Source organism: Sparus aurata, chromosome 2 (genome assembly GCF_900880675.1).
Source record: "Sparus aurata chromosome 2, fSpaAur1.1, whole genome shotgun sequence".
NCBI classification, from domain to species: Eukaryota; Metazoa; Chordata; class Actinopteri; order Spariformes; family Sparidae; genus Sparus; species Sparus aurata.
In genome coordinates this window covers 3,885,821-3,913,632 of record NC_044188.1, presented here as the reverse complement: position 1 = coordinate 3,913,632, position 27,812 = coordinate 3,885,821, and the positions used below count along the sequence as shown (strand labels likewise).

The window sequence follows — 27,812 nt, the reverse complement described above, 5'->3', positions numbered from 1 at the left end:
TCTCTTTTAGATAAAGAACTTTACTTTGGGGCCAGATAGAAAAATCTTTAAAGAACCTGATCTGAAACATAAAAATATCTTTAGACAACTTGCAACTTCAATAAACTTTTACTTGGACTCATCCTTTAGTCAAAAAGATATGGAGATTAAAAGTAAACTAAGAACTTAAGAAAAGATGTGTTTATTGAGTAACCGAAGCTTGTGATAAACATAGATGAAAAAAGTATTTTATATTTATCTTAAATTCAGTGAAAGTACTGCAGAGACAAACAGCTACAAGTAAAAGTCCTGCATTCAAAACCTTACTCGAGTAAAAGTATGTAAGTAAAATCAGCAAAAGTAAGAAGAAGAAGAAGAAGAAGTGGAGAGAAACGGGATGGATTGTGTAACTAAAGTAACTACAGCTGTCAGACAGATGTAGTGGAGTACAAGTATAAGACACTCGAGTAAACTAAAGTAAAGTAAAGTTACTTCCACTGCTGGGATCAACCGAATACTTGCTGTTGGGGACTTTGTCCAGGAACCAGGACGCACTTCAGGACTCTGGGCTGAACACACCCTCCTGTTCCGTGTGTGGGAGGAGGATGCGTTGACGAGGAGGGGTTCAAGTTCAATTAGGACGGCCCCCAAAAAAGTCCCCACACAGGGAGGAAAAGAAAAGAAAGCAGGCAGAGCGAGAAACTCCGGCCGGTCAGCAGCTCCACTGATGTTCATCCACGACTAAAAACAAGACATGCATTCTGTAGGCAGGTCGTGGCTGCTGCTGACGGGCTTCATCCTCTTTTATATCATCTACCTGCTGTTCGGGGCGCTGGTTTTCTCCAGCATCGAGCGGCCGGTGGAGGACAAGCTGCGCCAGGACATGGAGGACCTGAAGCAGGAGTTCCTGAACCAGAGCTGCGTCAACGCCGCGTCCCTCGAACTCTTTCTGGTCAAAGTGCTGACGGCCAACAAGTACGGCGTGTCCGTCCTCAAGAACTCCACTGCTACTTCGAACTGGGACCTGGCATCCTCCATGTTCTTCGCCAACACTCTGGTCACCACAGTCGGTGAGTTTCACACCAAAGCGCGACAGAAGTTTTTTGGCGAGAGAAAGTCACCTGGTGGCGTCTTTACGCACGACGCAAAAGTCGCCTCAGCTCTCCTCCTCGCGAACAATAACTTCTACATCACGCTTCGTTCTCTGTAACATCACAACTGTGAAATATGAACGACACAAGTTTTGGCTTTTATTGAAGACAAAACGCCGCAAAGTTCGAACGCTGTCTGTCATTTTATTGGTTATTTGTTGCCACGTGTCACAGACTTGAAGTCAGTTTGGATCAAAACGCAAACAGACGCCTCAAAAAGACCCGCAGCCTGGAGGGGAAACTTAGAGTTATCTCATTTCCTGTTCATTCCTCTGAGAAATCCCCCCCAAACATGAACCCACAGTCAGACATGGAGGACTCTTTAACACTTTGTACCTTACTTCTCTCTAACAGGAGGTTCATGGGCTTTTATTTTGAAGTTTTAAGACAAATGATAAAGAGAGCAGAGTAGTTTACTGTCAGTCTCTAAAACACTGCAGCATCTGCTTCAGTTATGTTGTGCGTCTGTGTGATTTGATCTGAACTGCTCAGCATGCAGACACCTGACCTGGATGTGACAGGAAGTGAAGTGTGCAGCTTGGGTACGAGCAGGGCTTTCATGCATAACAACAGGGTTTTGTGGTTTGGGTTATTTACTATAAAGCGGGCTCAGCAGACATGTAGAAGAAGAAGAAACTTTATTTATATCACGTATTCTACAATTGTACAATGTGGTTGAACTCAGCCCGGGCACCGACTGGAGCGTTGACCTAATGTACACGTGTTGATGCTGGAGAGGAAAGTCATGCAACCACAGCAACCAACACACTGTAGTCACGTCCTGTTCTGTTCACTCGCCTCCGTATCTACAAACGTGGCTTCGTCCTCATCCTCTTAATCTGTGGATGAAAGATGCAGGAAAAAAAGTGACATCCTGTAGAAGATCAACCTTGAAGCAGCAGCCAGTTTTAGAGAGTTTAATCGTGGTATTTAAACGGGTCTGTATCCTGTCAGTTCAATGAAACTCTCCGCTCATTCATCCTGTGCAGACGGCTGTACGAGACGTCTGTGCTGAGCAAGATCAAGCTTTCTCACACTGAAAGAGCTCTTACCGTGTGGGCGAAGGTGTAGTGTTCCAAGACGAGGACAGGATCGATATTTTAAGACTCATTTGTTTAAACGTCAGCAGTTAAATGTTGCACTGGTGGAACAACGTGGTGACGGAGACAATTACAGCAGGTCTGTTGTCAGTTTTACTCTTGAATGCTCAAAACTAGGATGAGGGATGCAACGCACGCTTTCTTTCTTTTATTAGTGACAAATCTTCTGAATCTTAATCAATAAATGTTTAGTCTTTGCCCAAAGTGACGTCTTTGAATTGCTTATTTTTGTCCAACCAACAGTCCAAAACCCAAAAAGACTCTTCATTTACTGTCATGTATGACAGAGAAAGGCTGAAAATACTCAAATTTAACAAGCTGGAACCAGCAAGCATCAGAATAGCTGATAACAATCGACTAATCGTAGCAGAGGTTGTTACGTTTGCTCTTTTACGTGTACTTTAATAACTTTTGTTGCGTAAACTGAAGTTTCCAGAGTAGTTGTACTGCAACATTAACTCTCACTCAGGTAGATATTATGAGGAAGAATCATCACTTTTACTCTGTTACATTCACCGGCACATTTCTTTAACAGACAGGTTGTCAGCTGGTCTGCTTTGCCTCGATTTAAAAATGGTTGATCGATTTCTTTCAATCACCTTATCAACTAATCACTGAGGCTCTAATTATGGTGCGATATCTGTAAAATCCCGCGGAGGAGTGACGGCTTCATCAGTTGCAAAATGTCCTTTTGTTGCTGTGGAAGCAGCTTCCTAAAGTCTGAGAAAAAAAACAAAACCCTGCGGATGTCACCACGCTCGTTTCAGATTGGGCTCCGGAGGAGTTGAGTTTGAAAGATGTGGGTTGCACTGTGGGAAATGTAGGATCCAGCGTCTCTAGAGTTTAATCCAAACGTTGGTTGCTGTGCAGTTGATTTCATTATTTCAGTGAATCGGAGTCGATGGTTGTGTCTTCAGCGCGCAGGCGTCCGACTGTCCTGAGGGTCGATGGTGTGGTCATGAGATGAAGAGTTCGTTTTGTACGAAGAATTATGTGCTTCTGTCGTCTTCCATTGTCTCTTACATAACAGTGTAATTTTCCCGGATATTATCCATACTTAATAAGCAACAACACTCGCATATTTTCGGATCATGAGACAGTGAACACGCCGTCTTAAACGACTTCCTGCTTCACATTTAATCACACAAATTAATTTGTGGGAACCGTCCAGTACAACAAATTCTCCTTTCAGATTTTCCCAACTGATTAAATTTGCTCGGATGATATTTTGACAAAAACAAATGCATCTATGGCGACATGAACTAATATCCTGCGTCCTTCAGTTAATGTAGGCTACTTCCTGCTTCTTGCAAAACATCTTGTCAGGGAATAAAGGCAGACACAGACTCGACAAAAACATTCAAGTTTACAAGTGAATTATTTTCACATGAACACGCAAAAACTACGACTACGTTCACTTTGTGGGGAGAATATGCCCAGAAAAACCCAACTGCACTATTTTCTCACACAGATTCGTCAAGTTAAATACAGTTTATTTAAAAAGCCTCTCGTTTGTGGACGACTGCTTTGTCTGGTAGAATGGAAACAAACATTTTGAACAGAGACAATTAAATTTAGAGGGAACATACAGGAACATGATTAGAGGACGGAGAGAAAAGACCAAAAAGGTCATTAAGGCCTGAAGTTGTTTCATCGATGGACGCGTTAGTCTTAAGAATGAACTCCTATTGAACGTGCCGTTTGTCTTAAATGCTTTGTCAGTTTATCGGTCAGTAGTCAGAAACCAAGAAGACGTAACCTGACCTGGACTTTTGACAACGCTGCTGGGGTCAAAGTACCAAAATCCCGCAGCATCGTCGTCACTTTAACGTCGCAGAGAGAAGCTGGCCAGACGCTCACATGGGCGCTGAGGAAATGCAAATGCATGCATGAAGCGGAACAGAAGTGACCCTTGTGTTCAGGAGAAGTTCGCGATGCATCAATTTCCCTCACAATGCGGCATGTGTTTCCTTACGTGACACTTCCTCAAACGCTTTAATATGTTCAGTCCAGGTCGACGAGCGAGAGAGAGAGAACAAGAGAAAGGGCGCAAACAGACAGACGACCACATGTTTATTATCTCGAACTTCGTTCTGGCGGTGAAACAAGAAGTGAACTCGCACGAAATGTCAGTTCAGTGTCATGTTATAATTCCTCATTGTACAGAATAACGGAACATTAAATCTGGAACCATGAAGTTGTTCTGCAGAATTCACCGCCCGTTCCTCACTGTGTTGCAGACTGATGCTTTAGCAATGCGTAATATTCAATTCGTCCCATTTTATCTCATCAGATTTGTACAGTAGAGTTGTTTGAAATAATTTTCTATCATTCAACACTGAACACTCATAACTAGGGCTGCAGGATATGGGACTCTTTCAGCGGATGATTGTGATATGATTCCAATTAGATGGAATTTTCATTTCCCTTTTTTATAAATGATGTGACATTTGTTTGGGTTTGTACCAAACAACTGTCACTTGAATTGAAAGGGAAAGTTGCAGAAAGTGAAACGTTCCTTGGAAATGAGTGCTTTGACTTTTGGTTTTGATTTGATTTTCCAGTTTATCTCAACGATGAATGAGAGAACTGAACTTGCAGCACAGAGCATCACCTGGCATTCCCCTCAACTCACAGTAACTTCATTGTTAATCCAGTGGTGAGCCGAACATGTTTGTTTTTAGCAGAGGACTCGCTGCTTGCAGCTCGTGAAAGGCCGGAAAGTTCCAGTTTAAAGTCAAAGTGACGTCATGTATTTGGTGTTGGAGCAGAGATGAAGACCGAGGCTTTCAAAGCACGAGCTTATTGCCTCAACACGGCACAAAACAAGGGCTGTGATGCTTCAAGTGTCCACAGCAGCGGTGTGACGGTTCTGTCAGGCTCATACTACAAATGACTGCTCAGACACTGTCAGCAAATCGCCCGGGTTTTGTCATAACGCACTTTAAACTTGAAGATTTGAGTTACATCCAGCTGTCGGTGTCTGTGTCTCTGCTCCTGAATATGGGTGATGATGAACTAAAACCTGTTGGCCGACTCTGACAAAGAAAGCTTTGTACTGATCGCAAGAGTTCCTTTTTCTCTTCTCTGGCTCCAACGACAACCAGGCAGCACCTTTTTAAACACATCATCCCAGTCTGACCAGTGATAACCAGAGCTTCATGGAATGGGGGATAGTTGGCTGTTAAAGTTTTTAATCTGGGACCCAGATTGAGGTTCTTTGTCTCGGTATACAGTAGATCCAGCGTCTGTTAAGATCCAGTTTTTCTGTCATTCTGTTAAATGATTTAAAAACACAGTTTACATACATAAGAATTAATGTTGTTAAAGGAGATTGGACATAACTGGAGAACGACTGATATTGTTGGAAACTGGACTCCAGCTCTGTCACTCTGTGCACTAAATGTAATATTTTGAAGCTGTGTTAAAGCTTTTGTTCAGTAACTACGTTCAGGCTCTTATTCGTGAACCTGCTGGTTAAAAGCAGCCAGCTCGAAGCCGTTTAACACTTCAACTCACGAGCCAAATTGCGTTTGCACGGGTGTTGTTTGCCAGCTCTCTGTGGAGCCGTGACTTCTTGTGTGCAGACTGGATGGAAGGATCTGTGTGGCGCCTCAGCTGACTTGGATGTTTCTTTACTCTGACATTTTTGATAGCGTGTTGACACCCCAAAACACTTTAAATCTCTTTATGAGACCGAGGAGATGAGCTGAGATCTGGTGCAGCCGGAGGCTCGTTTCAGTCACAGTAGTTTCAGTGCTGCCCGGTGAGAATGTGTCCCTGTTGGCAGACATTCAGTGAGTAGTTTGTGCTGTGAGATCAGGTTGTGTTTTCTGCCTCCCTGCATCAGTTCCCTGATACTGACCACAACTTGCAGTTTTTCGGCGCTTTTGAACTGAAGAGGTTGGCCGCAGACCAGCTTCACGAGCCAATCATGTTGCTGTCACCACCGGTCTCGCAGGAACAATACCTGGGACTACTTCCACTAATTCTTTATCCATTGTACTCATGATCACATTGATTGTTTGCTTGAAAACCTTTTTGAGGAAATGTTTCAGCTGCTGTGCGGTCACCATGATTCAGATACGGGAAACTCCTCTAACTTGTCTGAAAAGCTTAAATGACGGAAACATGTTCTCACTAACCTCTCGTAGTGTCTCTCTCTTTTGATGCCCTGAGTTTTTCCCACCAGGCAGCGCTTCTTCTTCGGCTGCATCGGCCCATCTGACAATGGGGTTTTGTTGCAGGGAAATACAGTTGAATAGAAAACAACTATATTGTCCAGCTGAGTGGAAACTTGTATTTATCCCACCAAAACGAAACAACCTGAAAGCAAAACATGTAGAACAAATGTGGTTTAAAAAGAAAGAAGAAACTTTTTTTTAAATGTTTAATATCTCCTTCTGTCTTCTTCATCAATCTCCAGGTTATGGTCACACCACTCCTCTGTCCGACACTGGGAAAGCCTTCTCCATCCTCTATGCTCTGATCGGCGTCCCCTTCACCATGCTGGTGCTCACCGCCTGCGTCCAGAGGCTCATGTACCCGCTGGTCCTCGCTCCCGTCAGCCTCCTGCACCGCTCGGGGATGGAGCCTCGTCCGGCCACCATCGTCCACTTTGTGCTGCTGGTGGTTCTGGTGTTGTTGCTCTTCTTTGTCGCGCCGGCGGCCGTGTTCAGCGCGGTGGAGATGTCCTGGTCGTTCTTGGATGGGATCTACTTCTGTTTCATCTCGCTGTGCACCATCGGACTGGGGGATTTTGTTCCGGGGACGCAGCCTGGGCAGACGTACAGGGCGCTGTACCAGGTGGCCGTCATGGGTGAGTGCAGCTGTTTATTACGTTCCTCATCTTTTTTGTATACTTATCTTCAAAAAACTGCAGTAACTTTTTCTGATCATGTGGTAGTCTCGTGTCTGCTTGAGCCTCTTTACTCTGTTTGTCTTTGTCCTGTCACATTTGCCTCCTCATACTTGCATTTGAATACGTCAACAGTCTCACAGTCACAGTGCTCGGCTCACACACTTCCTCCTTTTTTAAGGCTCGGTCATCTGCAGTGTGTGTTTGATAAGAAGGTGTTGTCTCATTATGGTTTGGGACACAATGTACACAAGTACAGGAGTACATGGTTACTGAGCCTGGAGTCAAACCAATTAGTTCTAATGCAGACGAGTTGGTGCAGAGTCTCACTCGCACATGGAATTTAACTTAGTCGTGTTGAAAACTTCTCACACGTGCTGCCTTAAAAGTGCTCATGTTCACTACCTTCCCAGTTATGAGTCAATGCACACAAACTGATGAGAGTAAATGGATACCTGTAATGTAATGAAATGAAATCAAAACTACACTATGAAGCGGATACTGTTGCAGTGACAGTTCACCCCAAAGTCTCATGGACAAGAGGCCGGCTAACGAAGCTACCTCAGCTAGCTAAGGTCACAGCTGAGCCGAGGAGGATGTCACTAATGTTTACATCCTGCACTGTCACGAGCGCGAGCCTCTCGTCCATCCGCGCGTTGACACGTAAAGAGACGCTGATGTTGAGTTGAGTTCAAATGTATTTTTCGGCTCTTTAAGCACCACATCTAGATCCATTACACTGGATCATTTCCCCTAAACCCTGCACCTCACCAGCTCACCAAACATTGAGCAGCTGGAGCTAAACTGAACCACTTATATACATTATATACAGATGAGCAGCTGGTTTTGAGGTGGAGAAGTTGGCAGGCACTGCCTCGTCTTTGTAGGAATTGGGGCTGCACGATATTGGAAAAAACTGACATTGCGACTTTTTTTTTTTTAGCCCTGCGAGAGAGAGAGAGAGAGATAAGTAGAAGTACGTAGGACATTAGCTTCCATTAACTGCTGACATAATAAGCTGTAATGGCAGTGGCGGTTCTAGACCAGGTTTAATATGGGAGCCAGGTTGGGGCACATACAACCCGGAAAAAAAGAATAAAGATAAATCCCTCATTCAGACAAAACAGTGTTTACAATGTCAGCAATTTTGATTGGGTAGTAAACTGCTGAGACACTTTATTTTCTGCCTTTCCCTTCAAAACAAAGTCTTTACAAGAAATCTGTCATTGATATGATGATATATAATATAGAGCGAGATATAGATATAGATATAGATAGATATTTATTATATATATATATATATATATATATCGATATAGAGTGAGATATATATATATATATATATTATATATATATATATATATATATATATATATATATATATATATATATATTACTGCGATATGAACAAATACGGGAATTTCATCAGATGACCTGAATAGCACTTTGTTATGCTGCACTGATGCTATCTTGTGGACAATAAGATAACGTTGCTTTTCTTTTTGGCACCAAGTCTTCTAGTTTTCACGATTTTCTCTTGTTACTCATTTTTCAATGTTGTTACCAGCGACTCGCTCCATGTGCAGGGGCGTGGTCTGCTTCGGCACACTGAATAAGAACTAATGATTGGTGGATCAAGTGTGTGTCAGGTACCCTTGAAATTAGATGAGTTCATTTGCCTCCTACATCTCAGGCCCTGCGATGTAACTATTGCGCACACGTACATCGCGATGACGATTCTCAAACGATATATCGTGCAGCCCTAGTAGGAATCATATTTATTCAGACAGTTTATCACTTTAAATTGGATCTTATCTTCATCATTATGTACGCGATGAAGATGAGACCCACAAACCCACTACACGCAGGAGTCACATGATTGAGCCTGGTGTGGTTTTTTTTCCTGTGAGGGTCACACGCTGCTGCCACATGCCTGCAGCGCTGTACATGAGAGCAAGTCCACCACAGTACCTCCGTCTGAGCCTGCAGGGTGGTGACCTGCAGAGGTGCAGAGCTGAGAGACAATCTCACTAATCTAACCGGAAGATTCTCGTCTCTCTGCTGCAGTAACTTTCCTTACCCTCTTTGATGAGAAGGAAGAAGAGGCATATTTTGTCTCTCCGTAAAGAAAGCATCCCTGCTGATGGCCACCAGAAGAAAAACTGTAGTTCTAGTTTTTGAAATGATTTCTTGAGGGAATGTAAAAGAAAATAACCCCCATATATCCAGGATGACTGTTCAGTCTTCCTGCTGTGAGGGGAGAAGCTGATCTATGCAGGCCTCATCCTCACCTCTGATGTGAGAAGTCACACCTCTCACTGCTTCTCCTCTCAGTCGCACATCTAGTTTGACACGTCAGCACTTTGTAAATAGAGCTGCTCCCTGAATGCATCTGTTAGCTGTGAGGAAATTTAAATTCACTCTTGCTCATTGTTTGTCGGTCCGACTTTGCAGAGAGTTTCCTCTTTCTAGTTTTAGTGGAAACGCAGCCTGACTGTAAGGTCAAGTTCAGTGTATGTGTGAGGAGGTCGATGGTTTAGATGAGAGAGCAGTTACCATCCTTTTTGTTTATTTATGTCCGTCTGTTAGTCCGCGACCTGCTCCACATCTGACACTGATTTGGACTATTATTCTTAATGATTAATCTGCAGATGGTTGTAGGTCGTAGATTTACACGAAAAAAGGAAAAACACTTGACATATTATTCAAGATTATAAAGTCATACATTTGCAAGAAAAAACTCTAAAAACTGTTTTTCATTGTTCTTTTTTTGTGTGTTTGTCACCTCGTCACACCACAGACCAGATGACCAGGTTGACACATTTAAATATCTCCTTTACTTCACCTAAGAGTCAAAAACCCAAAGATAATCACTTCAGAATGATATATGAGAGAGAAAAGCGGCAGATGTCGCCACATAAAAACATGGAACAGGAGATTTGTTTTTTTTTTTTTTTACTGTTTTGGCATAAAAAAATGTCTGAAACTTATTATTTTGATGATCAGAATAGTTGCCGGTGATATTTGTAGTCTGTATCTCCCGTATAAGAAAATTAGTTTTTGGCAACAAAATCTTGTGAGTCATCTTTCATCTTTTTTTACCCGCTGACTCATGGTGTTATTCCACTTCAGTTCATTTCTGCTGCAAAGCTACATCTAGAAAGTTAAATCAATGTCTGTGTGCTTTCATCAGTAAACTACTGGGAGCCGGTCTCTAAAGAAGTTTGTTCAAGAAGAAATATATCCGTGCAACTATGAAACTTGTTTTTGTGCGATCTGTAAAATTTATATAAAACGAGCAACAGAATGAATGTGTTGCACCTGCAGCTGTGCTGAGGTTATCAGAGGTGTGTCGGCTCGGCAGCGCGGACAGGAAAACCATTTGGATCGTTCCCAATGACGTGAGTCGGCTTCTCCGTAAAGCCTCGCACTGGATCCCAGTGTGTCTTTGTTCTCGTTCAGCCGGAGACGCCGCTGTCACATGATGGAGGTTATTTTCATAGTCATGCTCTTGTTTTTCACTTTCTGCGCGGCTGTTTTCTCTGTAATTGAATCAGTGCTGGAATGACCTTTTTGTCTAAAAGTAGTCATGCTGTTGTTTTGTTCCGTCGCGGCCTCTGCAGTGAATATCTGACAAACACTCAGAGCAGCTTATTGAGATGAATGTGGTCTGCTGCATTCAGGAGTGAAACATTAGTGAACGCTCTATTTTCATGTACTCTTGTTTAGCTCTGTTCGTTTCCCCTGCAAAAAAAAATCCCAATTACCTTTTTTAAAAACAGCTGCTGGTAATTAACCTTGGGTTTCTGTGGCCAGCTATATTTTAAGTATCCTCCTGCTGGTAGACACCATCTTCCCACTCTCGTCTTACATTTACTGTTTGATTTTGTTCGGAGCGACCCAGGTGGACACGCTGGAAGCGGCTGTGTTGTCCTCGGTGTCCTCGGCTAATCTCTTGACTTCAGTCTGGAAGGAGGCCCAGCGGCTCGAACGGAGCCGCCGTGTTGTTTCCTCGTCCCACAGGCTGTATTATATAATGATGATGTAGGTCGAGTCAGATTAACCCAAACAGTCCCTGCAGGTTCTGAGGAGGATTAGTGACCCACTGCAGGATGTGGCCCGTTCTCGCAGCCGGATGATTTCACTTGAAACTGGTGCTCCAGTGCTGCACCTTTTAAAATATGTAAATGTGTGTTTATAAATAGACACCACGCTGCAGTGCTAAATGAAGATGAGGGCCAGATACTGGACAGGGTTTTTCTTCTTGCGTCACAGTATTTCCTGTTGAGGTTTTGTTTCCTGAGACAGAAGATTTTACCGTCTAACTTTATTAATTGCTTTCTGTTACTCAGGTTTACTTCCTGCTTGTGCGGCCTGTCTGAATGTGCACAGTAGAGTTTCTCCCGCTGAGCCCGCTCTCGAGGTCCAGCTCTGCCCGAAAACTGTACATGGTGGCGATGCCGTAGATTTTGAAAACTCTTTTACAAAAATAAAAGCTGCATGTGTTAAATATCCTGAATAGAAAGAGTCATGATTGACCTTTAAGGTCTCCAGTCAACATTACGACAGACGGTTCAGATTTTATCGCTGCATTGCTGCATGTGGCCAAAGAGGATCGCATGATGATGAACACAATTTCAGTTAATGGACCTTTTTTATTAGCAATTAATCCTTACATTATCATCATATACAGTGTACTCTGATGCGATGCAAAGGTCCCAAACATGGTGTAACACCCCCAACATATTGTTGACTGTGCAGAGTCCAGAACTGCTGTTTCAGGTCCTTTCCACAACGACACAGCGTTTCTAGAGCAAATATTTTTGGACGGCGGTTCAGAGTTTGGACAGTCGAAGTCCATTAACTCACCACCTACGTGTTATTCACCATGATGAGTGCTTCACAGGTGCTAATGTAATACAGGAGCAGTTTTAAAATGAGAGTTACAGTTAGAAAATGACAAGTTGGCAAGTTCACTGATTCAAGTCCAGTTAATAATTCATCAGTTTATCCATTCTCTGTCGCTCTCTGAATCTATTTTAGTTAGTTTGCATTAAGCAGTCCTACATTTTCTTCCTATAACCTGAAGGCAGTAAAACATTAAGGACCAAAGCTAATAACATTTACCCAGCAGGTGCTGACCTGTGTGCATTAGGCTCCACTCACTGTATTTTCCCACAGTAACAGTGAAGTTGCGGCGCCGAGGCCTCTGTAATCCCACACTGTTTTTCTCCTGGTGTTGGCCTACTTGTACAGTGAGAGGCCATTGTCCAGGACTTGAACTCTGTGGTTATGTGAGGCACTTCAGTGCCCGCATGTGACAGAAGAAAAGCACATGTCTTTTCTTTAAGGCAAACACAAGAATCAACACATTTCATTTTTCACCTTTGCCACCAACTTCAGGGCTTGTTTGTCCTTTCTGATGAAATGGATTCACTAACATGGTTTCCTCTGTCCACAGTACAGAGTGTGTCAGACCGCACTTCACTGTTAATTCCTCGGCTCTTTACTGGCCACATTTTCAGAGGTTAGGCGGTCATAAAACTGTTGACTGAGTAAAAACTGTTGATAGCAAGAGGCAGTGAACTAGTTTGGTGATGATCATCATTTCGTCACCAGGCTGAGAAGTGTTGATCAGGTTATAACCTTCACATCACAGCTGGGTGTGGTCAGAGGGGGCTCTGTGGGCGCACACCTGTCTGACACAGTGCTGCTTTGAGCCAGATGTGGGCAGTTTCCACTACATTTCTACTAGTACACAAAACGGCAACCAATCACTGAAATGATGTCTCTGTGCACCAGAGGAAAAGAAATTACCACATGAACCGACAGCATGGTAACCACATACTGTACATCACCTGGCTGTTTTTGACAGAATTCAATCGGGGAAGGTCTCTGCGACACTGTAAAGCTGTTAAAATATAAAGATAACCACAGATTCTCTGTAATCTGCTGCTGTTTGATTATCAGCTGATGGATATTTAACATCTTACCTGTGCAGCACCCTGGTTCTTGCTGCTACAGAACGGGGACACCAGCGCCACTAAAAGGAGCGCAGTTTGTTCCATGTGTAACACACTGATTGTCTGCTGGTGTATATAACTCTGCCAGCACTTGTGTGAGACTGTAATCCTCGTTTAACACCAAAAACGTAATTATCACAACAACTATATCATATCAATATATTCTTGTCTCGGGGTGGGTATTGGCAAGAACCTCACGATACGATACGTATCACGATACTTTGGTCACGATACGATACGTATCACGATACTTTGGTCACGATACGATACGTATCACGATACTTTGGTCACGATACGATACGTATCACGATACGATACGTATCACGATACTTTGGTCACGATACGATACGTATCACGATACTTTGGTCACGATACGATACGTATCACGATATTGCGATATAAATAAAGATGAAAACACAAGTACCTGTATATGTACATCAGATGATATTGATCAGAGGACAAATTGAGTCAAAAATATTTCATTCAAAACAGCCTCTCCATTTAATTAATTCCCATGAAATTTCCGGGCAGTAATATTCTCTTTGTCCAGCTCGTTGTTCTTGCTATCTCTCTTAACTTTGAAGTGCTTCCAAACGTCAACTTTAAATTGCGGAGGCGTTGTTAACTTGCCATCCATTTTGCAAAGACCTCAGCCACTCTCTCTACTACATTTTGTCATTTTGTCCTACACCCGCCGCACAGCAGAGTCGCTCTTATATCGATATTTGGAGTTGAAAAATTGATATTGTATTGGGCGGCAAAGTATCGCGATATATTGCCGTATCGATATTTTTGCCCACCCGTATTTTTGTATTATTATCTGGTCTACATCCATGAATAGTGAAGGGTCATCTCCAGCTAATGACTCCTCTGTAAAAGTATACTGACCTCCTCTGACCCCTGTCTCTCTGCCCTTTCCACGCAGTCTACCTGTTCGTGGGTCTGATGATGATGTACCTCCTGCTGCGTACCTTCCACAAAATGGCCGACCTGCACGGCCTGACCACCTTCCTGCAGCTGCCGCGCTGCGAGGAGTCGGACCTGGACGAAGACAGGGAGCCCATCGTGGACGACCAACGTGAAGATCAGAGGCCTTCTTACCAAACGCAAAAAGGAGCCAGCAAACCCCTGGAGCCCGGATCCCAGCCCTCGTACAACACCATCAACAAAGGCTGAGCTGTGGGGAGGGAGAGAAGAAAACAAAGCTCTACCTCTGGTGGTTAAACCTCCAGCCTGGCGGGCTGAATCTGAATTCTTCTCTTGATTTTTGTCATGTTTTTCCTCTCTTGTCTCTTTGTTAAAACATCCAGAGGATGATGCTGATGAGGAATCCAGATTAGTGTTGAGATTCAGCCTTTTACGAGAGGACCGCCAAACTGTTTGTGAATGCTTTGTGCACATGCAGACGAAGGACTAATTTTACCTGACTACGACAACCCACCTGGGCTGAAAGACATAGATGTTCCTCCTCCTCGTCCACACCGGTGTAGCTGTGGTGTGTTCACTGTACGGGCTCGGCTACTGCACACACTTTACAGCCTCAGGATGACACATGAAGGGCTCAGACTTGTGAAACACGGTTAGTTGTTTTTAGATAACTTTTGTATATTTTTTCATGTACTGTCACATTGTGCGACAGGTTTTGGGGTTGCTAGTTCGGGACTAACACGTATTATGAAGCCTATAATTGTGCTGAAACTTAAATCAGGTGGCAAACACGACCTGTGGATGACCTGCCCGTGTCAAACTTCACAACGATCTTTTTACACCGTTAACCACATTTGTTTTTATGTTGGTGTTTTGTTCAGCTCCTATTTTTATACTTCACATCAAGGCCAAAAACAACTCCAGACTATTGACCAGAACGTCCAGTCATATTTGTAGTCTCGACTTACTTGTAGCTCGATTTAATGCATTCTCCTGAGTGATCACAACTGCAGCGAAAGGACGAATTAATCTGTTAGACCTTTTACATCACTTTACAGTATTTAACACACTGGGGACATTATTTCCTGTATGAAATGGTAATTTTCCTGTGTCTGGGTCAGCCTTGAAGAGTTTAGAGAGCCGTGTGTTTGCCTCAGGAACACGGGTTGTCCTCCTTTACGGTGCCTCCCCCTGGTGTCCACATGTATGTAGCACATGTTACTACACCTTCCAGAACGGCAATAAATAGGGTCAAAGGGTTGGAATAGAGGGAATGAGGAGAGGAAAACATTGAAAGTGTTTTATGGTGGTGACTGAGAAGTGATGTATTGCGATGGGAAAACCAAATGTTACTTGTCAAACTTGTTCTGTTTAATCCATCATAATGAACATTTAAAACGCACTTTAATGTTCACATCATTTGTCTTTTACCATGAGAGTTGTAGCTGAATGAACAGTTTCATTATATCCTGATACTGTAAGACAAGTTGCGTGTATGTTGTTGAGTAATATGTTTAATGTATTCACTTTGGATAACTGTAAATTAAAGGATTGTTCTGTACTCTTTAGTCAGTGTCGTCTCCTCCTTAGGGAGATGGTTTGAACCATCAACTCATGAATCTGCCGGTTTTGAAGGCTTGTCAATCCTGAAATGTTCAAGATAGACATGCAGGTAGAGCTGCACGTTATGGTTTCATCCTTAGGACTGTCATTTATCTGTCTATTATTTTTATTAATTAATTGATTAGTTGTTTGGTCTATAAAATGTAAGAAAAAGGTGAAAAAATCTGATCATTGTTCCCCAAAACTGAAGATTATGTTCTCAAATGTCTTATGTCCACAACCCAGAAATATTTAGTTTACGATCAGAGAAGAGGAAAGAAATCAGAAAATGTTCACATTTAAAAAGCTGTAATTACTTTGATTTGGGTAGTTTATAAAAAAAATAATCGGCTATAAAAATGGTTGCTTAATTTGACGATATATCAAGTAACAGTTTCCACTCTAGTGTGACACTTTTGGACTGTAACATGGATCATGTTTAATAATGAAAACACAATGATTTATTTTCATATTTTATTAAAAACATCAGTATAAGTAAACAGAAATTTGCATTTTGAAAAAAAATTCATAGTATCTGGACATTCTGCCCTCAATTTCAAAACAAACATTTAAATCTTTGTAGAGATAATAAGTCAATAAAATAACTGCCATGACGGTATATTATTATACCATTAGTGAATGGACAAATGTTATGACATAAATTACTCAAACAAAATGTCATTTATAAATAGTTTGAGACTGCAGCCCAGCTATTCACAAAGGACCTTTGCATAGAAAGCATCTGGATCCACGAACAGGCCAGAATAAACAAATACCTAACAAACAGGCATCATGTGCTTCCTCGAAAAGTTTATCTCAGCGTTTCCCCAACACACATTTACATATACAGTTTAAACACCTAACAAGTGTTTTTTCTTTTTAACAATACATTAAAAGAACATTTAGCAAAACTCAGGGGTTCAAAGAGGATCATTTGGCCACATCTCACCTGTAAAACCGCTGCTTACTAAACAAACCACATGTGACGGAGACTTTAAAATGCATATGATTAACAAAAGTGCAATAATTCAGATGTGAACCACACAAAACATGTTAACCCACTAAAACGAGCAGAATCTGACAGACTGATGAATCAACTGTTCACAGGGTGGAAGTCAGCTCCATCTGGACTCTATCAGCCAATGTGGCTGAAAGCGTGATGCTGAACTCCCACCAGGACTGATCAATATTACATGCACACAACAGAAGCCGTTACTGTAGGCCGTGGTCCTTTAGCTGATGTGACACCTACAGTGGTTTGAACTGTCACATGAGGATGGTTGGTATACAATCACAGTACTGTAAAGGCTCTCTGAATAAAAGCATCTTTTAAAAGACAGTAAATGCTCTTTCTGAGCTGGACTGTGTTTCCTGATCTACAGCTGCACTCAGACGTCTCCGTGAGGAAACGTTTCGGAGAAAACGTATTTAAGTTTCACTCTTTTCACCATTCAGATGAATCATAGTTTAAAGTCCAGCCGGCTGAGAGGCATTAAGAGTTTTTTTGTCTTGCTGATACAAGATTTATTCATGAGATATATCATATTACTGATAATAAACTGAGGAATATAAGCAAGAATCATTCAGAAGATAACCTTCAAGAAATATACACACTTGAAATTGAGTTTTCTTTCATAACCAAACAAATCTTCTGGTCAAATCAACCTGATATAAATATGCAAAGGTTCCAATAACTAGAAAGATAATTTTCCTGTTTGAAATCCTGATCTGAACTCTTAGCACCTGATGTCATACCCCTGTTGTAACTCATTGATAAATATAAGTGTAAAAGATGTCTTCACAGAAGATTTGACCTATAGCATTAGTGTTTCAACCGTCCTCCTTCCAACACCAGCCAAATCACATTCTCTCAGAACTCTCATTAATCTTGTACACTTGATTTATCTCATGTCCCACCTAATGTTGCATCAATCAACACCAGTGCATGACTGGCTGCTGCTTTCTCCTTTCTCCAAATAAACCAGGATGTTCAATGTGAACGCAGGATTACTTGAAGCTGTGACACATGTGACAACCTTCAGGACAACACTGCCGAAGCCTTTTTCTCTCCAACAGCAAATACGTGTCAACTTCTCATTTGATGACTAAATCCTGCTCTCTGATCAGGCGCCTCCCTTCCTCAGTTCCCAATTAGCTGAGTCACAATGGAAACTGGAGTAAAACGCTTTTCAGCAGGTCATTATGCAGTGACTCACTGCTAAGCCATTAAGATAAAACTGCCCTATCTGGCTTACTTCGTACATAGTTTAAACTCTGACCTGTTTTGTAGGAAAACATCTGTTCACATTGTACAAAAAGCTGCCATACACATCACAGCTTTTCTTTATGCTAGCCCACCTATGGAGCATTTTCTGTCTTAGACAGCAACCATTTCTACTTTTCTAGAGCATTCTTACTACTTTCTAAAGCCCACAATACACTATATTTAACAATATATAATAATAACAAATTGAATATTCAATGTGTTTGACAACCCAGCCCTTGGCTATGGAAAGTCATTTTTTTGTCCACTAAGTGAAAACTGTTCAGGTTACTTCCTGCTGAAATGGATTTCTTACAGTATGATGTCTTTAGGCTATCAGGACTCCACCAGGATCTCCATCAGATGGTCCAGCTCAAGTCCCTCTCTCATATGGTTCTGACTGGAGAAGGGTGGTGAGGAAAGAGATGGCAAAGAAGAAGACGATGAAGACAGTGGGCTGAATGAGGAGAATGAAGGCAGGCACTTCTGGTTAAGAGAGAGGGAGAAAGGGAGCAATGGGGAGGAGGAAGAGGAGAGAGGAGGTAGGTACCGTAAAAGGTCATCCCCAGCCGGATACCCACCACCACTGCCTCTGAGCCCCAGCACACCCATCTCCCTTTCAAGCAGGGACGTGTCTATATCCTGGAACAGATCCTCCACAGTGACATCACTGAGGTAGCTTGACCTCATCACCTCCATGCTGTTCTCTTGCTGCTCCCAGCTTCCCCCACAACCTCTGACTCCTTGTTTCATCCACGCCACAGCTCCCTCGGCGGGCCCAGATAGGTTCTCCAGGGACCTGAGAGGTGTCCTCTGAGCTGCCTGTGGACTCCCGTCAATGGTAGAGTCCAGTGCCGTTAGAATGGAAGAGATGGCAGCTGAAAGGGAGAAATCAGGATCCATGGACATTGATTCCCAGTCCTCATCTTCATTTTTTGCAGACAGAGGGACATTTGATGCACTTGAATGGCAACTTACTGGTGACCTACTCACAGCACAATTTGACAAATAATTTGATGACACCAGAGGGCAGCTGGAAAGAGCTGAGTGGCTGTTGGTAATGCTCTCCTGGAACGCAGATGAAGAGCTACAAGGTGGCTGTGACACCTCCATGTCCATAGAGGGCGCCATACAACCCTCCAGGCTGACCTGCCGCAGTGTGTTGGCTATGAGGACAGACCGCCGCAGGCTGGGTTCAGGTAGCTCCTGACCCCGCTGATACTTGTTCAGGGAAACTGAGAACACAAACTGGCGCTGGCTCTCCCAGAAAGGGCTGCTCCTGTCTGGAACCTCCACCTCCTCTGGTGGGAGTTTGCGCTTCTGCCCCTTCATGATCATCTTTAAACTGTGGAGGAAGGCACAAACCGTTAATTTGACTTGCCTGTGGCTAAGAGAGTATCTACTGTTGACATTTTGTAGATGATGAGTTTCCAAGTTTTGTCCTTAGTCAAGCAAAGAAAGGGTTTTTTTTTTTTTTATTCAAAGGCTCATCCTACAGAAGAAGAATGGACTAATGTCAAAATGCTGACGTGATTAAACAACTAGCCCTGTAACTAACAATTATTTTCCTTATCAGTTTATCTGTAGATTATCTTCACAATCAAACGCTCAATCATTTAATCTATAAAATGTCAGAAGCTGTGTAAAAATGCTTGTCAGTTTACAGAGCCCAAATTGATGTCTTCAAACTTGCTGTCTCACTCTTACTGTCACAAATTACAACGCAAATCCTCAAATCCAAGATGCTGGAACCAGCAAATGTTAGACATTTTGCTTGGAAATGGACTGAAACATTAATCTATTATCAAAATTAATTTCTTTAACTGATTAATCAAATAATCGTTGCAACTCTAGAAACATATGAATTTAATTGACTCTGTATTGAAACAGGGAGTAGCTCAACAGTCAATTAATCAATACATATGTTTTCTACTACGAATAAAGACATCTCAAGGATTTGGGGGGATTTATTTGGTTCTCTCTGTTTAATCACTTTTTTTTATGTTCCAATTCTAAGACATCACTTTAGGGTCTGACAGCCTGCGTTCAACACTTGTCTAATATAATTTCTTCTAATCAGTAATACAAATTATTGAATGATGTTGCCACAGTCGGAGGCTGTAGACAGGGAGTGTAGAAGTATATATCAAGCTGCTGGTGGTAATGACTGAACATCAAATGTTTTAAGTAATGGACAATTTAGGAAATGGCTGATCAAACTGGTCATTAGGACCTAAATTAATTTTCAGGGTGGCTAAACTGATTTACTGCTTGTGTTGATTATTACAATCAACACAAGATTCAGAAAACTGTATTTATAACGCATTAATAGAGACTGAATTTGCTTTGGATAACTGTTTGAGTACGAATGTGAAACCTTTAAAATTAGAACAACCGTGTTAGCTTAAAGTCCCAATAAAGTTGCTCTTTCTTAAAGTTTGGAGTCATTCCGTTAGCTAGCTGAGTTAGCCCGAATGTGCGTTGGGGGTTGTATGATTCATCGTGTAGGAGGGAAAAAGAAAAACTTCACGAAGGAGTCCATTAAACTGCAACGATAACGTTATATATTTTAAACCGACTTGAATCAGTTCCTTTAACAGGAAAAAATCTCAGCTTATCGTGGTCGAACCACTAACATTTATGGTAAACTTTTAACACAGTTTGAAAGTAAGTAAGTTAAACTGACCTGTTGAATCACTTCCCGTCTCTCTTCGGTTAAGTTCTGTCGATTACGTTGCCGTTGGTCCGTTATCTTGTTTTCTCTTCGACCCTATGAAACAAATGTAACGGCGAACCTTTTACTCAAGTCATTCAGAAATAAATCGGCGATTAAAATTCATTAAAAAACAGCCATTCTGTTCGAAGCTTACGGCTCAGTCTTGCTAACCGACTGACTCGGTCTGAGCCCGCCTGTGATTTGAGTTTCACGCCAAAACGTTTACTGTTGGGGGTTGGAGGGTCGCACGGCATCATGGGTAGTGAAGTTTTTATGTTACATACCATCACATCAATTTGACGTTACAACACCACATCAAACACACTTTAAACTATTTATATGCCGAATGTTATGATAAAATCATAATCTGTATGAGACACAGCCATGTAAATCGACTCCCGGTCTGCTTATTAACGCCTGGACCGGATAGGCGGGCTTCTTATTATGTAATTTGCATAGCACTAATTCCTAAATGATTACATCACCGATAGAAGAGGGAAGCCCATCCACACAATGTCTGTGAATACAAAGTACGTCAATGTGTTACAAAGTTAGGTGTCCCGTCAGCATGTTTTATAATGTTAAGTTACTGTAAGAAAATACCAAACTTGTAAAATTATCTTCACCTAGGCGACTGAAGCGATCAACAAATCAAAACAGTCAGAGGGATTTAAAAATGCACACATTTCACTGCTAATGTCTATACAATAACGACGGAGCAAAAAGAAAGTGAAAGAAAAGAAAAAGGCTGGGCTCTACACATGTACACGTCCAAGAAAGTCAAATATCACTGTAATAAAAGGTACAGTTGTCTTGTTTCCCGCAGAGAATGAATTATTTACCTGAGAGTGACAGTCGTCAAGAGTAAATCAGTCAGCGGACACAGTGTCTACTGTCGTAGGCCACCAACAGGTCAGAGTTTACGGTTTCGATTTAAATTCCATCGCTCGACTTTTCGCCACACGAAGAACCAGCGAGTCAACTTTAAAAAACAGCTTCAGCTCCTCCTCAGCCACCGTACAGCAGACACAAACACCAAGGTACCGGAACATAATACAACTTCCTGTGGTTTCTTTCAAAATAAAAATATAAATAATCGCCTCTGTTGGAAGTATAACAGAATCAGAATCAGTATTCCTTTATTGTCCCACAAACGGGGACATTTGTGTGCCACAGCAGCCGAGGGACAGAACATTACAAAAAACAACAACAATAGTAAACATAAACAATATGATTAAAAAGGTAAGAGGTAAGAAGGTAAGAATAATACAACTCTGTCTGATTTGTTTTTTTACACAGGATTGCTCAATTATTTTCCCCCCGTAAAAAAAGAAAAAGAAAAAATTAAGATAAATGAATTATCTTTTCATTTAAAAAGTATAAACTACCTGATGGATGATGGTTCCTGATTTTGAAGTTCATTCATTAATTATGAGCAGTAGAGATTTTCAAATTGCATATTGGCCCATGACATCCATTGTGATATTATAAGTCTGCTGGTACATGTGTGTTAACCTCTTCTGTTAAACTCCTCCTGCAGATGTAATGTGAAAACAATCTCCTAGTGTCAAACTCTGCACATACACCATTCTGCACAGGGAAGGTCAAATATCCAAGTAAAGTCACAGTAGTCAAACACATTTAGTTAGTAACTTAGTATACAACATCATTAATTATATTGCACTGATCATTTTATTGCACTCCTATTATTCTGTTGCAATTTCCTTTACCATAGTTTTTATTGGACATTTCTGACTGGCTTTCAGGGAAAAAAAGAAATGTTCAGTCAGCTGTGGGAACAAAGACTGGAGATGCGTTATTTAAGTGTACTGAGGAATTACATACTGACTGAATAAAAAACATTCTTTATATGTTAAAGTGGTAGCAACGGATATTTAGATCTGATCTCTATACTTTATTTTTCTTTAAACGCCTTTTATTCTGAAGGAACACATTTTAACTTCCGGGATCTCGCTGCCTACCCTTCTGCACTTGCCCTTTCTTTTTTAGCGGGAGTTGTGCAACAGCCACACATGCCACTCATCTGACTGACTGCTTGTCCTTCTCACAGGACACATTCACATGACGTCAACTGCAGGAGACAGAGAGACCTGGCGAATTGTTCCACAATATTCATGTATTTTTGACTTAGGCTGACATTTAAATCAAAATGTACAAAATGTCCCAAATCACCCTTACCTGTTAAATAATGTACAGAATGTTCTGTGACATTACAAACTATCAATGTCATATTTATATTCACATCTATGGACAGACATAACTTCTATTCATGAATTACCTGTGAACTCTACTTTTACATGCTTGAGCGTAAGTGAACGTTTTGAGAAATTTGTCAGGTTGAGAAATGTAGTGACTGAACAAAACAAACTCATTCACAAACATGTATTATAATGAACACACCTCTAAACCTGAATCCAATAATATTAATAGCCACACTGTGACCTTGCTGATTATCTTAACTGATTGTATCATTCAATTTCAAAATAAAGGCACTAACATTTTTTTATTAAGTACTCAAGTGCTTCCAGTTATTTTAATATGAAGTTTAAGACATAAGTAGTATGACATCTATTAATCTATCTACTCTATCTAATCTACTATATAATCTGTTTCCTTATTGTTTTGTAAAGCCTAATGTAAATGACTGTATAACACCATTATCACCTTTGTTTTGTCACTCTGTCAACGAGTAGCCTGCAGCATTGCTCGGTCACATGACAATTCACTCTTTCAGCACATGTTTTGTTTTACAATAAAGTCTTTTATTTTCAACAGCTATAAAAACGGGCCGACTGTAAATCACAGCAGCGACCAACAGCATCACATGACAAAAAGTAGGTAACACAACATCCATTATGTAAGAGCTGTTCATGTGAAAAGACAGAGCTGATGCAAAGTGATATAACGAGCTAAAACTAAAGCAGCTGTTCCGGGTTTGGCTTAAAATGCATCCTGGTGGCGATGACACTGAAATTAGTATAAAAATATAACAGCGGCGATTAAAGCTGGTCAGTTATGATGAAGGGGAGCAAAGGAAATCATTTCTGTTTTTTTCACAGCACACTCGTAGTTAAAACAAACATATACAGACATTTTTTTTTCTCTTCATTGTATTTGGTGGAAATAAAAAATAGTGATCAGTGACAGAAAGACATGTAAACCCCTTCACTTGCTGGAGGTGTTGTGTCGTTCAGGATCATTTATAGTCTCCCCACACTCCGACAGGCTTGCCGTCCCATTCTGTGGTGGACAGACATTTGACAAAGAAGTGTCCCAGGTCGTGTTTAGAGATGGCTCTTCCTTTCAGCATGTTCTCGGCTGCCATGTAATTCTCCGTCAGAGGAAGATCATCTACAGGGGGCCGAGACAGAGACAGAAAACATGAGACAGTAAAGCAAAAGGAGAATCGAGCCTAATCCAAAATTAAAACTGTTCGGAATAAAGCGCTTAGTTTCTACTTCCTACTGACCAGCGATGTGAGGAGGCATGACGGCCACGTAGTCCAGCCCCGACGTTTTCAGCACTGTGTACATCCTGTCATGGTCCTCTGTCACAGGAACCATACGAGCCGGGACTTTGGAGCGGTCCCACAGCAGGAAGGCTGGAAGGGACGAGGATGAAGATGAAGATAATGAGCGGTGGGTTTAAAAAAAGAAAAAAAAAATGGAATATGTATTCACTAATTAATAGAATGAGTGGAGGAAGATCTAATTAAGGCTTTATAAAATCTCAAGAAGAAGAAATAAATGGAGATTAAAGAGAAAAGTTGAGGAATTTACTCTGCTTAGAAGTGTGTCGGATTTAATCTTCATTCACTTACTTTTCCTTCTGTTTTTAAACAAGCTTTCATCGTCACTCTCATCAAAAAAGTGCAGTTAAATTAGTGACGGGTATTTGTATGTATCTGATATTCAGTTGTCTGAATGCACTGCTCATCTGAAGTCGACAGAAGCTTTAACAAGGTGAGATAAATTATTCATTCCAAGGTGCTTAAAAAAAGAATAAAGATAAAACTCTGACCACTTCATCCACTCTGTTAGCTTTTGACCGTGAGTTGTACCTGACATGCAGCCGACCACTTTGCGGATCCCACGAGCCTTCATGGATTCAACGATGTTCTTGGTGCCTTCGGACATCAAGGTGGTCGCGCCTGATGAGCACAGATCAGATCAGATCAGTCATACAGTTGTGGAGAGTTAATACATCTTACAGCACCGTATTTGAGTATAGTTTAGTGACACTTTACTAAATAACAGCATTTCTACTATAAAACTTGTGTGTTAATTTTTTGTAAATGGAGAATTAAGAGGACACCAGAAGCGTTCTCACAAGTAAATGCATCAATCGTTTAAAACTGAAAGGAAGTATTCTGTTACTGAGACATTTTAATTATAGTGTTGCGACTTGTGATCAATAACTTGCGATATTTTCCCTTTATTTGTGAGGCCCAACTTGTTTTCCTGTTGCCAGCAAGTTGTTTTTTTTGCATACAATGATGTCACTTATGGCTATATGTTATATGTTGTAAAAACTCTATGGTGACCTCTAGTGAATGTGTCATGTTATTACACTGTTAAACTACAATCCTCCTTGTGGAAGGTTAACAGGGACAGTTATGTAAGGAAACATGATTTTTACCAATCAGCGCAAAGAGATATCAGCTGTGTTCCAACATCCATGCTATCATTGCATAAAGTATGCCAGAAACAGATTTATAAATACCAGGATGCACAACTGCATTCAGTTGTATTTTACAGTATGCAAGCCACCGTGCTTTTCTGTCAGTTCTGACCCACAATCCTCTGTGCAGCAGCAGCTACGTCACGTCGACTGAGCCACCGAGAGAGCACAGACAGATGACAGCTCATTGACAGATGACGGAAGTCGAAATGACAGCTGACAGCAAGGGGGTCAAAGTTCAAGGCTCAATGTTGTGACGGGTAGGATGTCCCAAATGTATGCATACTGCATTACGTGCTTTTTTTTTTAAGGCCAGCTGCCGTACTAACTAAATATAAAAAGAAGAAATATGTGATTTGGAGTTCACAACTGTCAAATGACCAGTCTGTGTAAACATGTGAGGGGAACCCAGAGCAACAAACCTCAAACTAAACTGTAAATGTGATTAATGACATTAGTCTCGGTCTACATCCAGGTTGAAACTATGAAATGTGTGTTTTTCTTTCTCAAAATGTTTGCTTGGTTGTGTGTCTGTCTTCAAACTGTGGAGCCTTACTGAGGCTGTTATTGGTGCCTAGGATGATGATGACAGCGTCCTGGCCTTCCAAGGTCTTCTTCACATCCTCTTTGTTCAGAACGTCTCCCACCACCACTCTGGACGCCTTGTGGTCGGGAGGCAGCCTGGCAGGGTCCCGCACCAGCACGGTCACATTGTACCCTGAGGAAGAAAATGAAACAAGTCAACAGCAGAAACAGATGTTCGGTATGATCAAACTAGTTGTGTGTTGCATCTATAACGACATGCAGCCTCATGTCATCTCAGGCAACATGTATCAGCACAACACTGTGGTTCTATTTCCTAAATTCACAAGACTTCTCCTTTATATTTTGCAGGATCTTGTTACATTTTCCATCAAGGTCATGAAAAGTGGAAGGAGAAGTGGGAGAATGATGAGTGTTGCTGACATGTGACCATTTCAGCTGGTTGGCAACCTTTGTGCTCACACTGTCACTTGGCTGTAGCGTTGCCATATTGTAAACATGGCAAGATTTCTATTTCTATTTAACAGGATGACAAACCGGAGTTAAAATAAAAGAGTCTCTTCCAGAAGCTGGTGAAATAACTTCACCAACACCATGAAGGTGATCCCACCCACCCTGTAAAGACGCGATAGTGAACATGTTCTGCTATCAGCTGTGTGTCACAGGCAGCTGTGACTCAGCGAATGCTGAACTGTAACGTCTAACATGACTCAACAGTTTCTCCCCATGCTGAGGAGGAAGAACATATATGCTGATAAATTGAATTACACATATGATCAACATGTTTGATTTATACGTGCGTATCAGTCTGTCTGTAGATTATGTCTAATACACTTGATAATTATAGCAGGGACTGATGTTTCAGTCTATTTCCAGTGTGAATAAGAGAAATGTATTTAAATCAGATTACATTTGCTAAAAGATTCTAAACTGTAAATTAAAGCAGGGCTGGTGAATTTTGACAAAATCAAACATCACCATAATTTCTAACAAATATCTTGATATCGGACCACCAGTGTTTACAAAAGACATTTACACACAAAGATGCTTTGGGAGAAAATAGTCTTGTGATGACTAAGCACAATGTTAAAAGTATTTGGTATTATGTTGATTTACTGCACATATAAAGTCATAGCAGAGATAATTTGTCAACTTGACTCTGTGAAGCCTAAACTGTCTTTAGTGCATTATGAATAATTCATGTTATCATCAAACAACCCCAAGTAAGCTTTTTGGTTATTAGAGCTTCAAATGACACAAATCTCATGAACTTTTATAAGTTTATGGCCTGTTTTGACCTCCGTGAGGCAGCAGAGGCAGATCCAAGTCCAAACAAAACAGAAACTAATTCTCTTCTCTGCGCTGAATTAACACTGTAATGTTACTGCACACATGGGAACAATCAGGGATCACTGTGTGTCCCTGCTACACAGTAAAACTACTGATATTTAACCACCACTGATATTTATTCCGTTATATTCGGTTGTCAGTGCTCACCTGCAGCCACCGCGAGCGGAAGGGTCGCCTTCCCGGTCATTCCCGTGGCGCCAAATATCGCGACGTTTTTGATAGAGTCCGACATAACTCGTAACAACCCAGATGCTCGACACAGCGACAGATTGACGACAAACTGAGACCGTTAAATAGAATACTTTCACTTAAATATTCTCTTTGACATGTGTAGAAACGCCTTCTGCAGGCTACAGGAAGTCAGAGCTGACAGGCTCCTCCCCCCACACCGACAGTTAAAGGAGCCCGGCTGATCTCAGATCTGTGTTGAGTGCAGAGAGGTGAGAATGATTCTAGGCTGTTTATTTTACATCTGTTTACGCCCCTATTCCCATCTTCTCATTTAATTTCTATCATCCTTGGTCGTCCTTGAAAGTGTTTGAAAGTGTGACTACAACTAGGTCTAATTGAAAGCTGTCAATATGTTTTAATCCAAGGCC

General features: G+C 41.5%; 3 protein-coding genes across 4 annotated transcripts; 1 reads left to right on the top strand and 2 right to left on the bottom strand.

Annotated features, from left to right (window-relative positions):
- Positions 1-621: 621 nt before the first annotated feature.
- kcnk6 (potassium channel, subfamily K, member 6) lies at positions 622-15,606 on the top strand. The gene is made up of 3 exons (XM_030408839.1): positions 622-1,049; positions 6,657-7,049; positions 14,037-15,606. The coding sequence occupies exons 1-3, from the start codon at positions 734-736 to the stop codon at positions 14,285-14,287; spliced, it is 960 nt and encodes a 319-aa protein (XP_030264699.1). The 5' UTR covers positions 622-733; the 3' UTR covers positions 14,288-15,606.
- Positions 15,607-16,430: 824 nt separating this feature from the next.
- Positions 16,431-21,641, bottom strand: sertad3 (SERTA domain containing 3). Of its 2 annotated transcripts, none has more exons than XM_030399817.1 (3): positions 21,462-21,641; positions 20,590-20,673; positions 16,431-19,248 (listed from the first exon to the last, which is right to left on the bottom strand). In XM_030399817.1, exon 3 carries the CDS (start codon positions 19,239-19,241, stop codon positions 18,240-18,242), a length of 1,002 nt encoding a protein of 333 aa, XP_030255677.1. In that variant the 5' UTR covers positions 19,242-19,248; positions 20,590-20,673; positions 21,462-21,641; the 3' UTR covers positions 16,431-18,239. The 2 variants fall into 2 exon arrangements, with proteins under 2 accessions (XP_030255677.1, XP_030255686.1); XM_030399826.1 differs by lacking the exon at positions 21,462-21,641 and adding an exon at positions 20,774-20,877.
- A 1,739-nt stretch (positions 21,642-23,380) lies between these two features.
- On the bottom strand, positions 23,381-27,602 carry blvrb (biliverdin reductase B). The gene is made up of 5 exons (XM_030399838.1): positions 27,361-27,602; positions 25,877-26,038; positions 24,701-24,790; positions 24,110-24,241; positions 23,381-23,991 (listed from the first exon to the last, which is right to left on the bottom strand). The coding sequence occupies exons 1-5, from the start codon at positions 27,443-27,445 to the stop codon at positions 23,837-23,839; spliced, it is 624 nt and encodes a 207-aa protein (XP_030255698.1). The 5' UTR covers positions 27,446-27,602; the 3' UTR covers positions 23,381-23,836.
- Between the last annotated feature and the right edge of the window lie 210 nt (positions 27,603-27,812).

Coding starts and splice junctions, on each gene's coding strand:
- sertad3 (XM_030399817.1), bottom strand. CDS start 19,241: ATGATCATGAAGGGGCAGAAGCGCAAACTCCCACCAGAGGAGGTGGAG.
- blvrb (XM_030399838.1), bottom strand. CDS start 27,445: ATGTCGGACTCTATCAAAAACGTCGCGATATTTGGCGCCACGGGAATG. Junction 26,039..27,360: donor TCCGCTCGCGGTGGCTGCAG/GTGAGCACTGAC, acceptor TTTCTTCCTCAG/GGTACAATGTGACCGTGCTG. Junction 24,242..24,700: donor AGTGGTCGGCTGCATGTCAG/GTACAACTCACG, acceptor CGTCCCTTCCAG/CCTTCCTGCTGTGGGACCGC.
- kcnk6 (XM_030408839.1), top strand. CDS start 734: ATGCATTCTGTAGGCAGGTCGTGGCTGCTGCTGACGGGCTTCATCCTC. Junction 1,050..6,656: donor CACTCTGGTCACCACAGTCG/GTGAGTTTCACA, acceptor ATCAATCTCCAG/GTTATGGTCACACCACTCCT. Junction 7,050..14,036: donor GTACCAGGTGGCCGTCATGG/GTGAGTGCAGCT, acceptor CTTTCCACGCAG/TCTACCTGTTCGTGGGTCTG.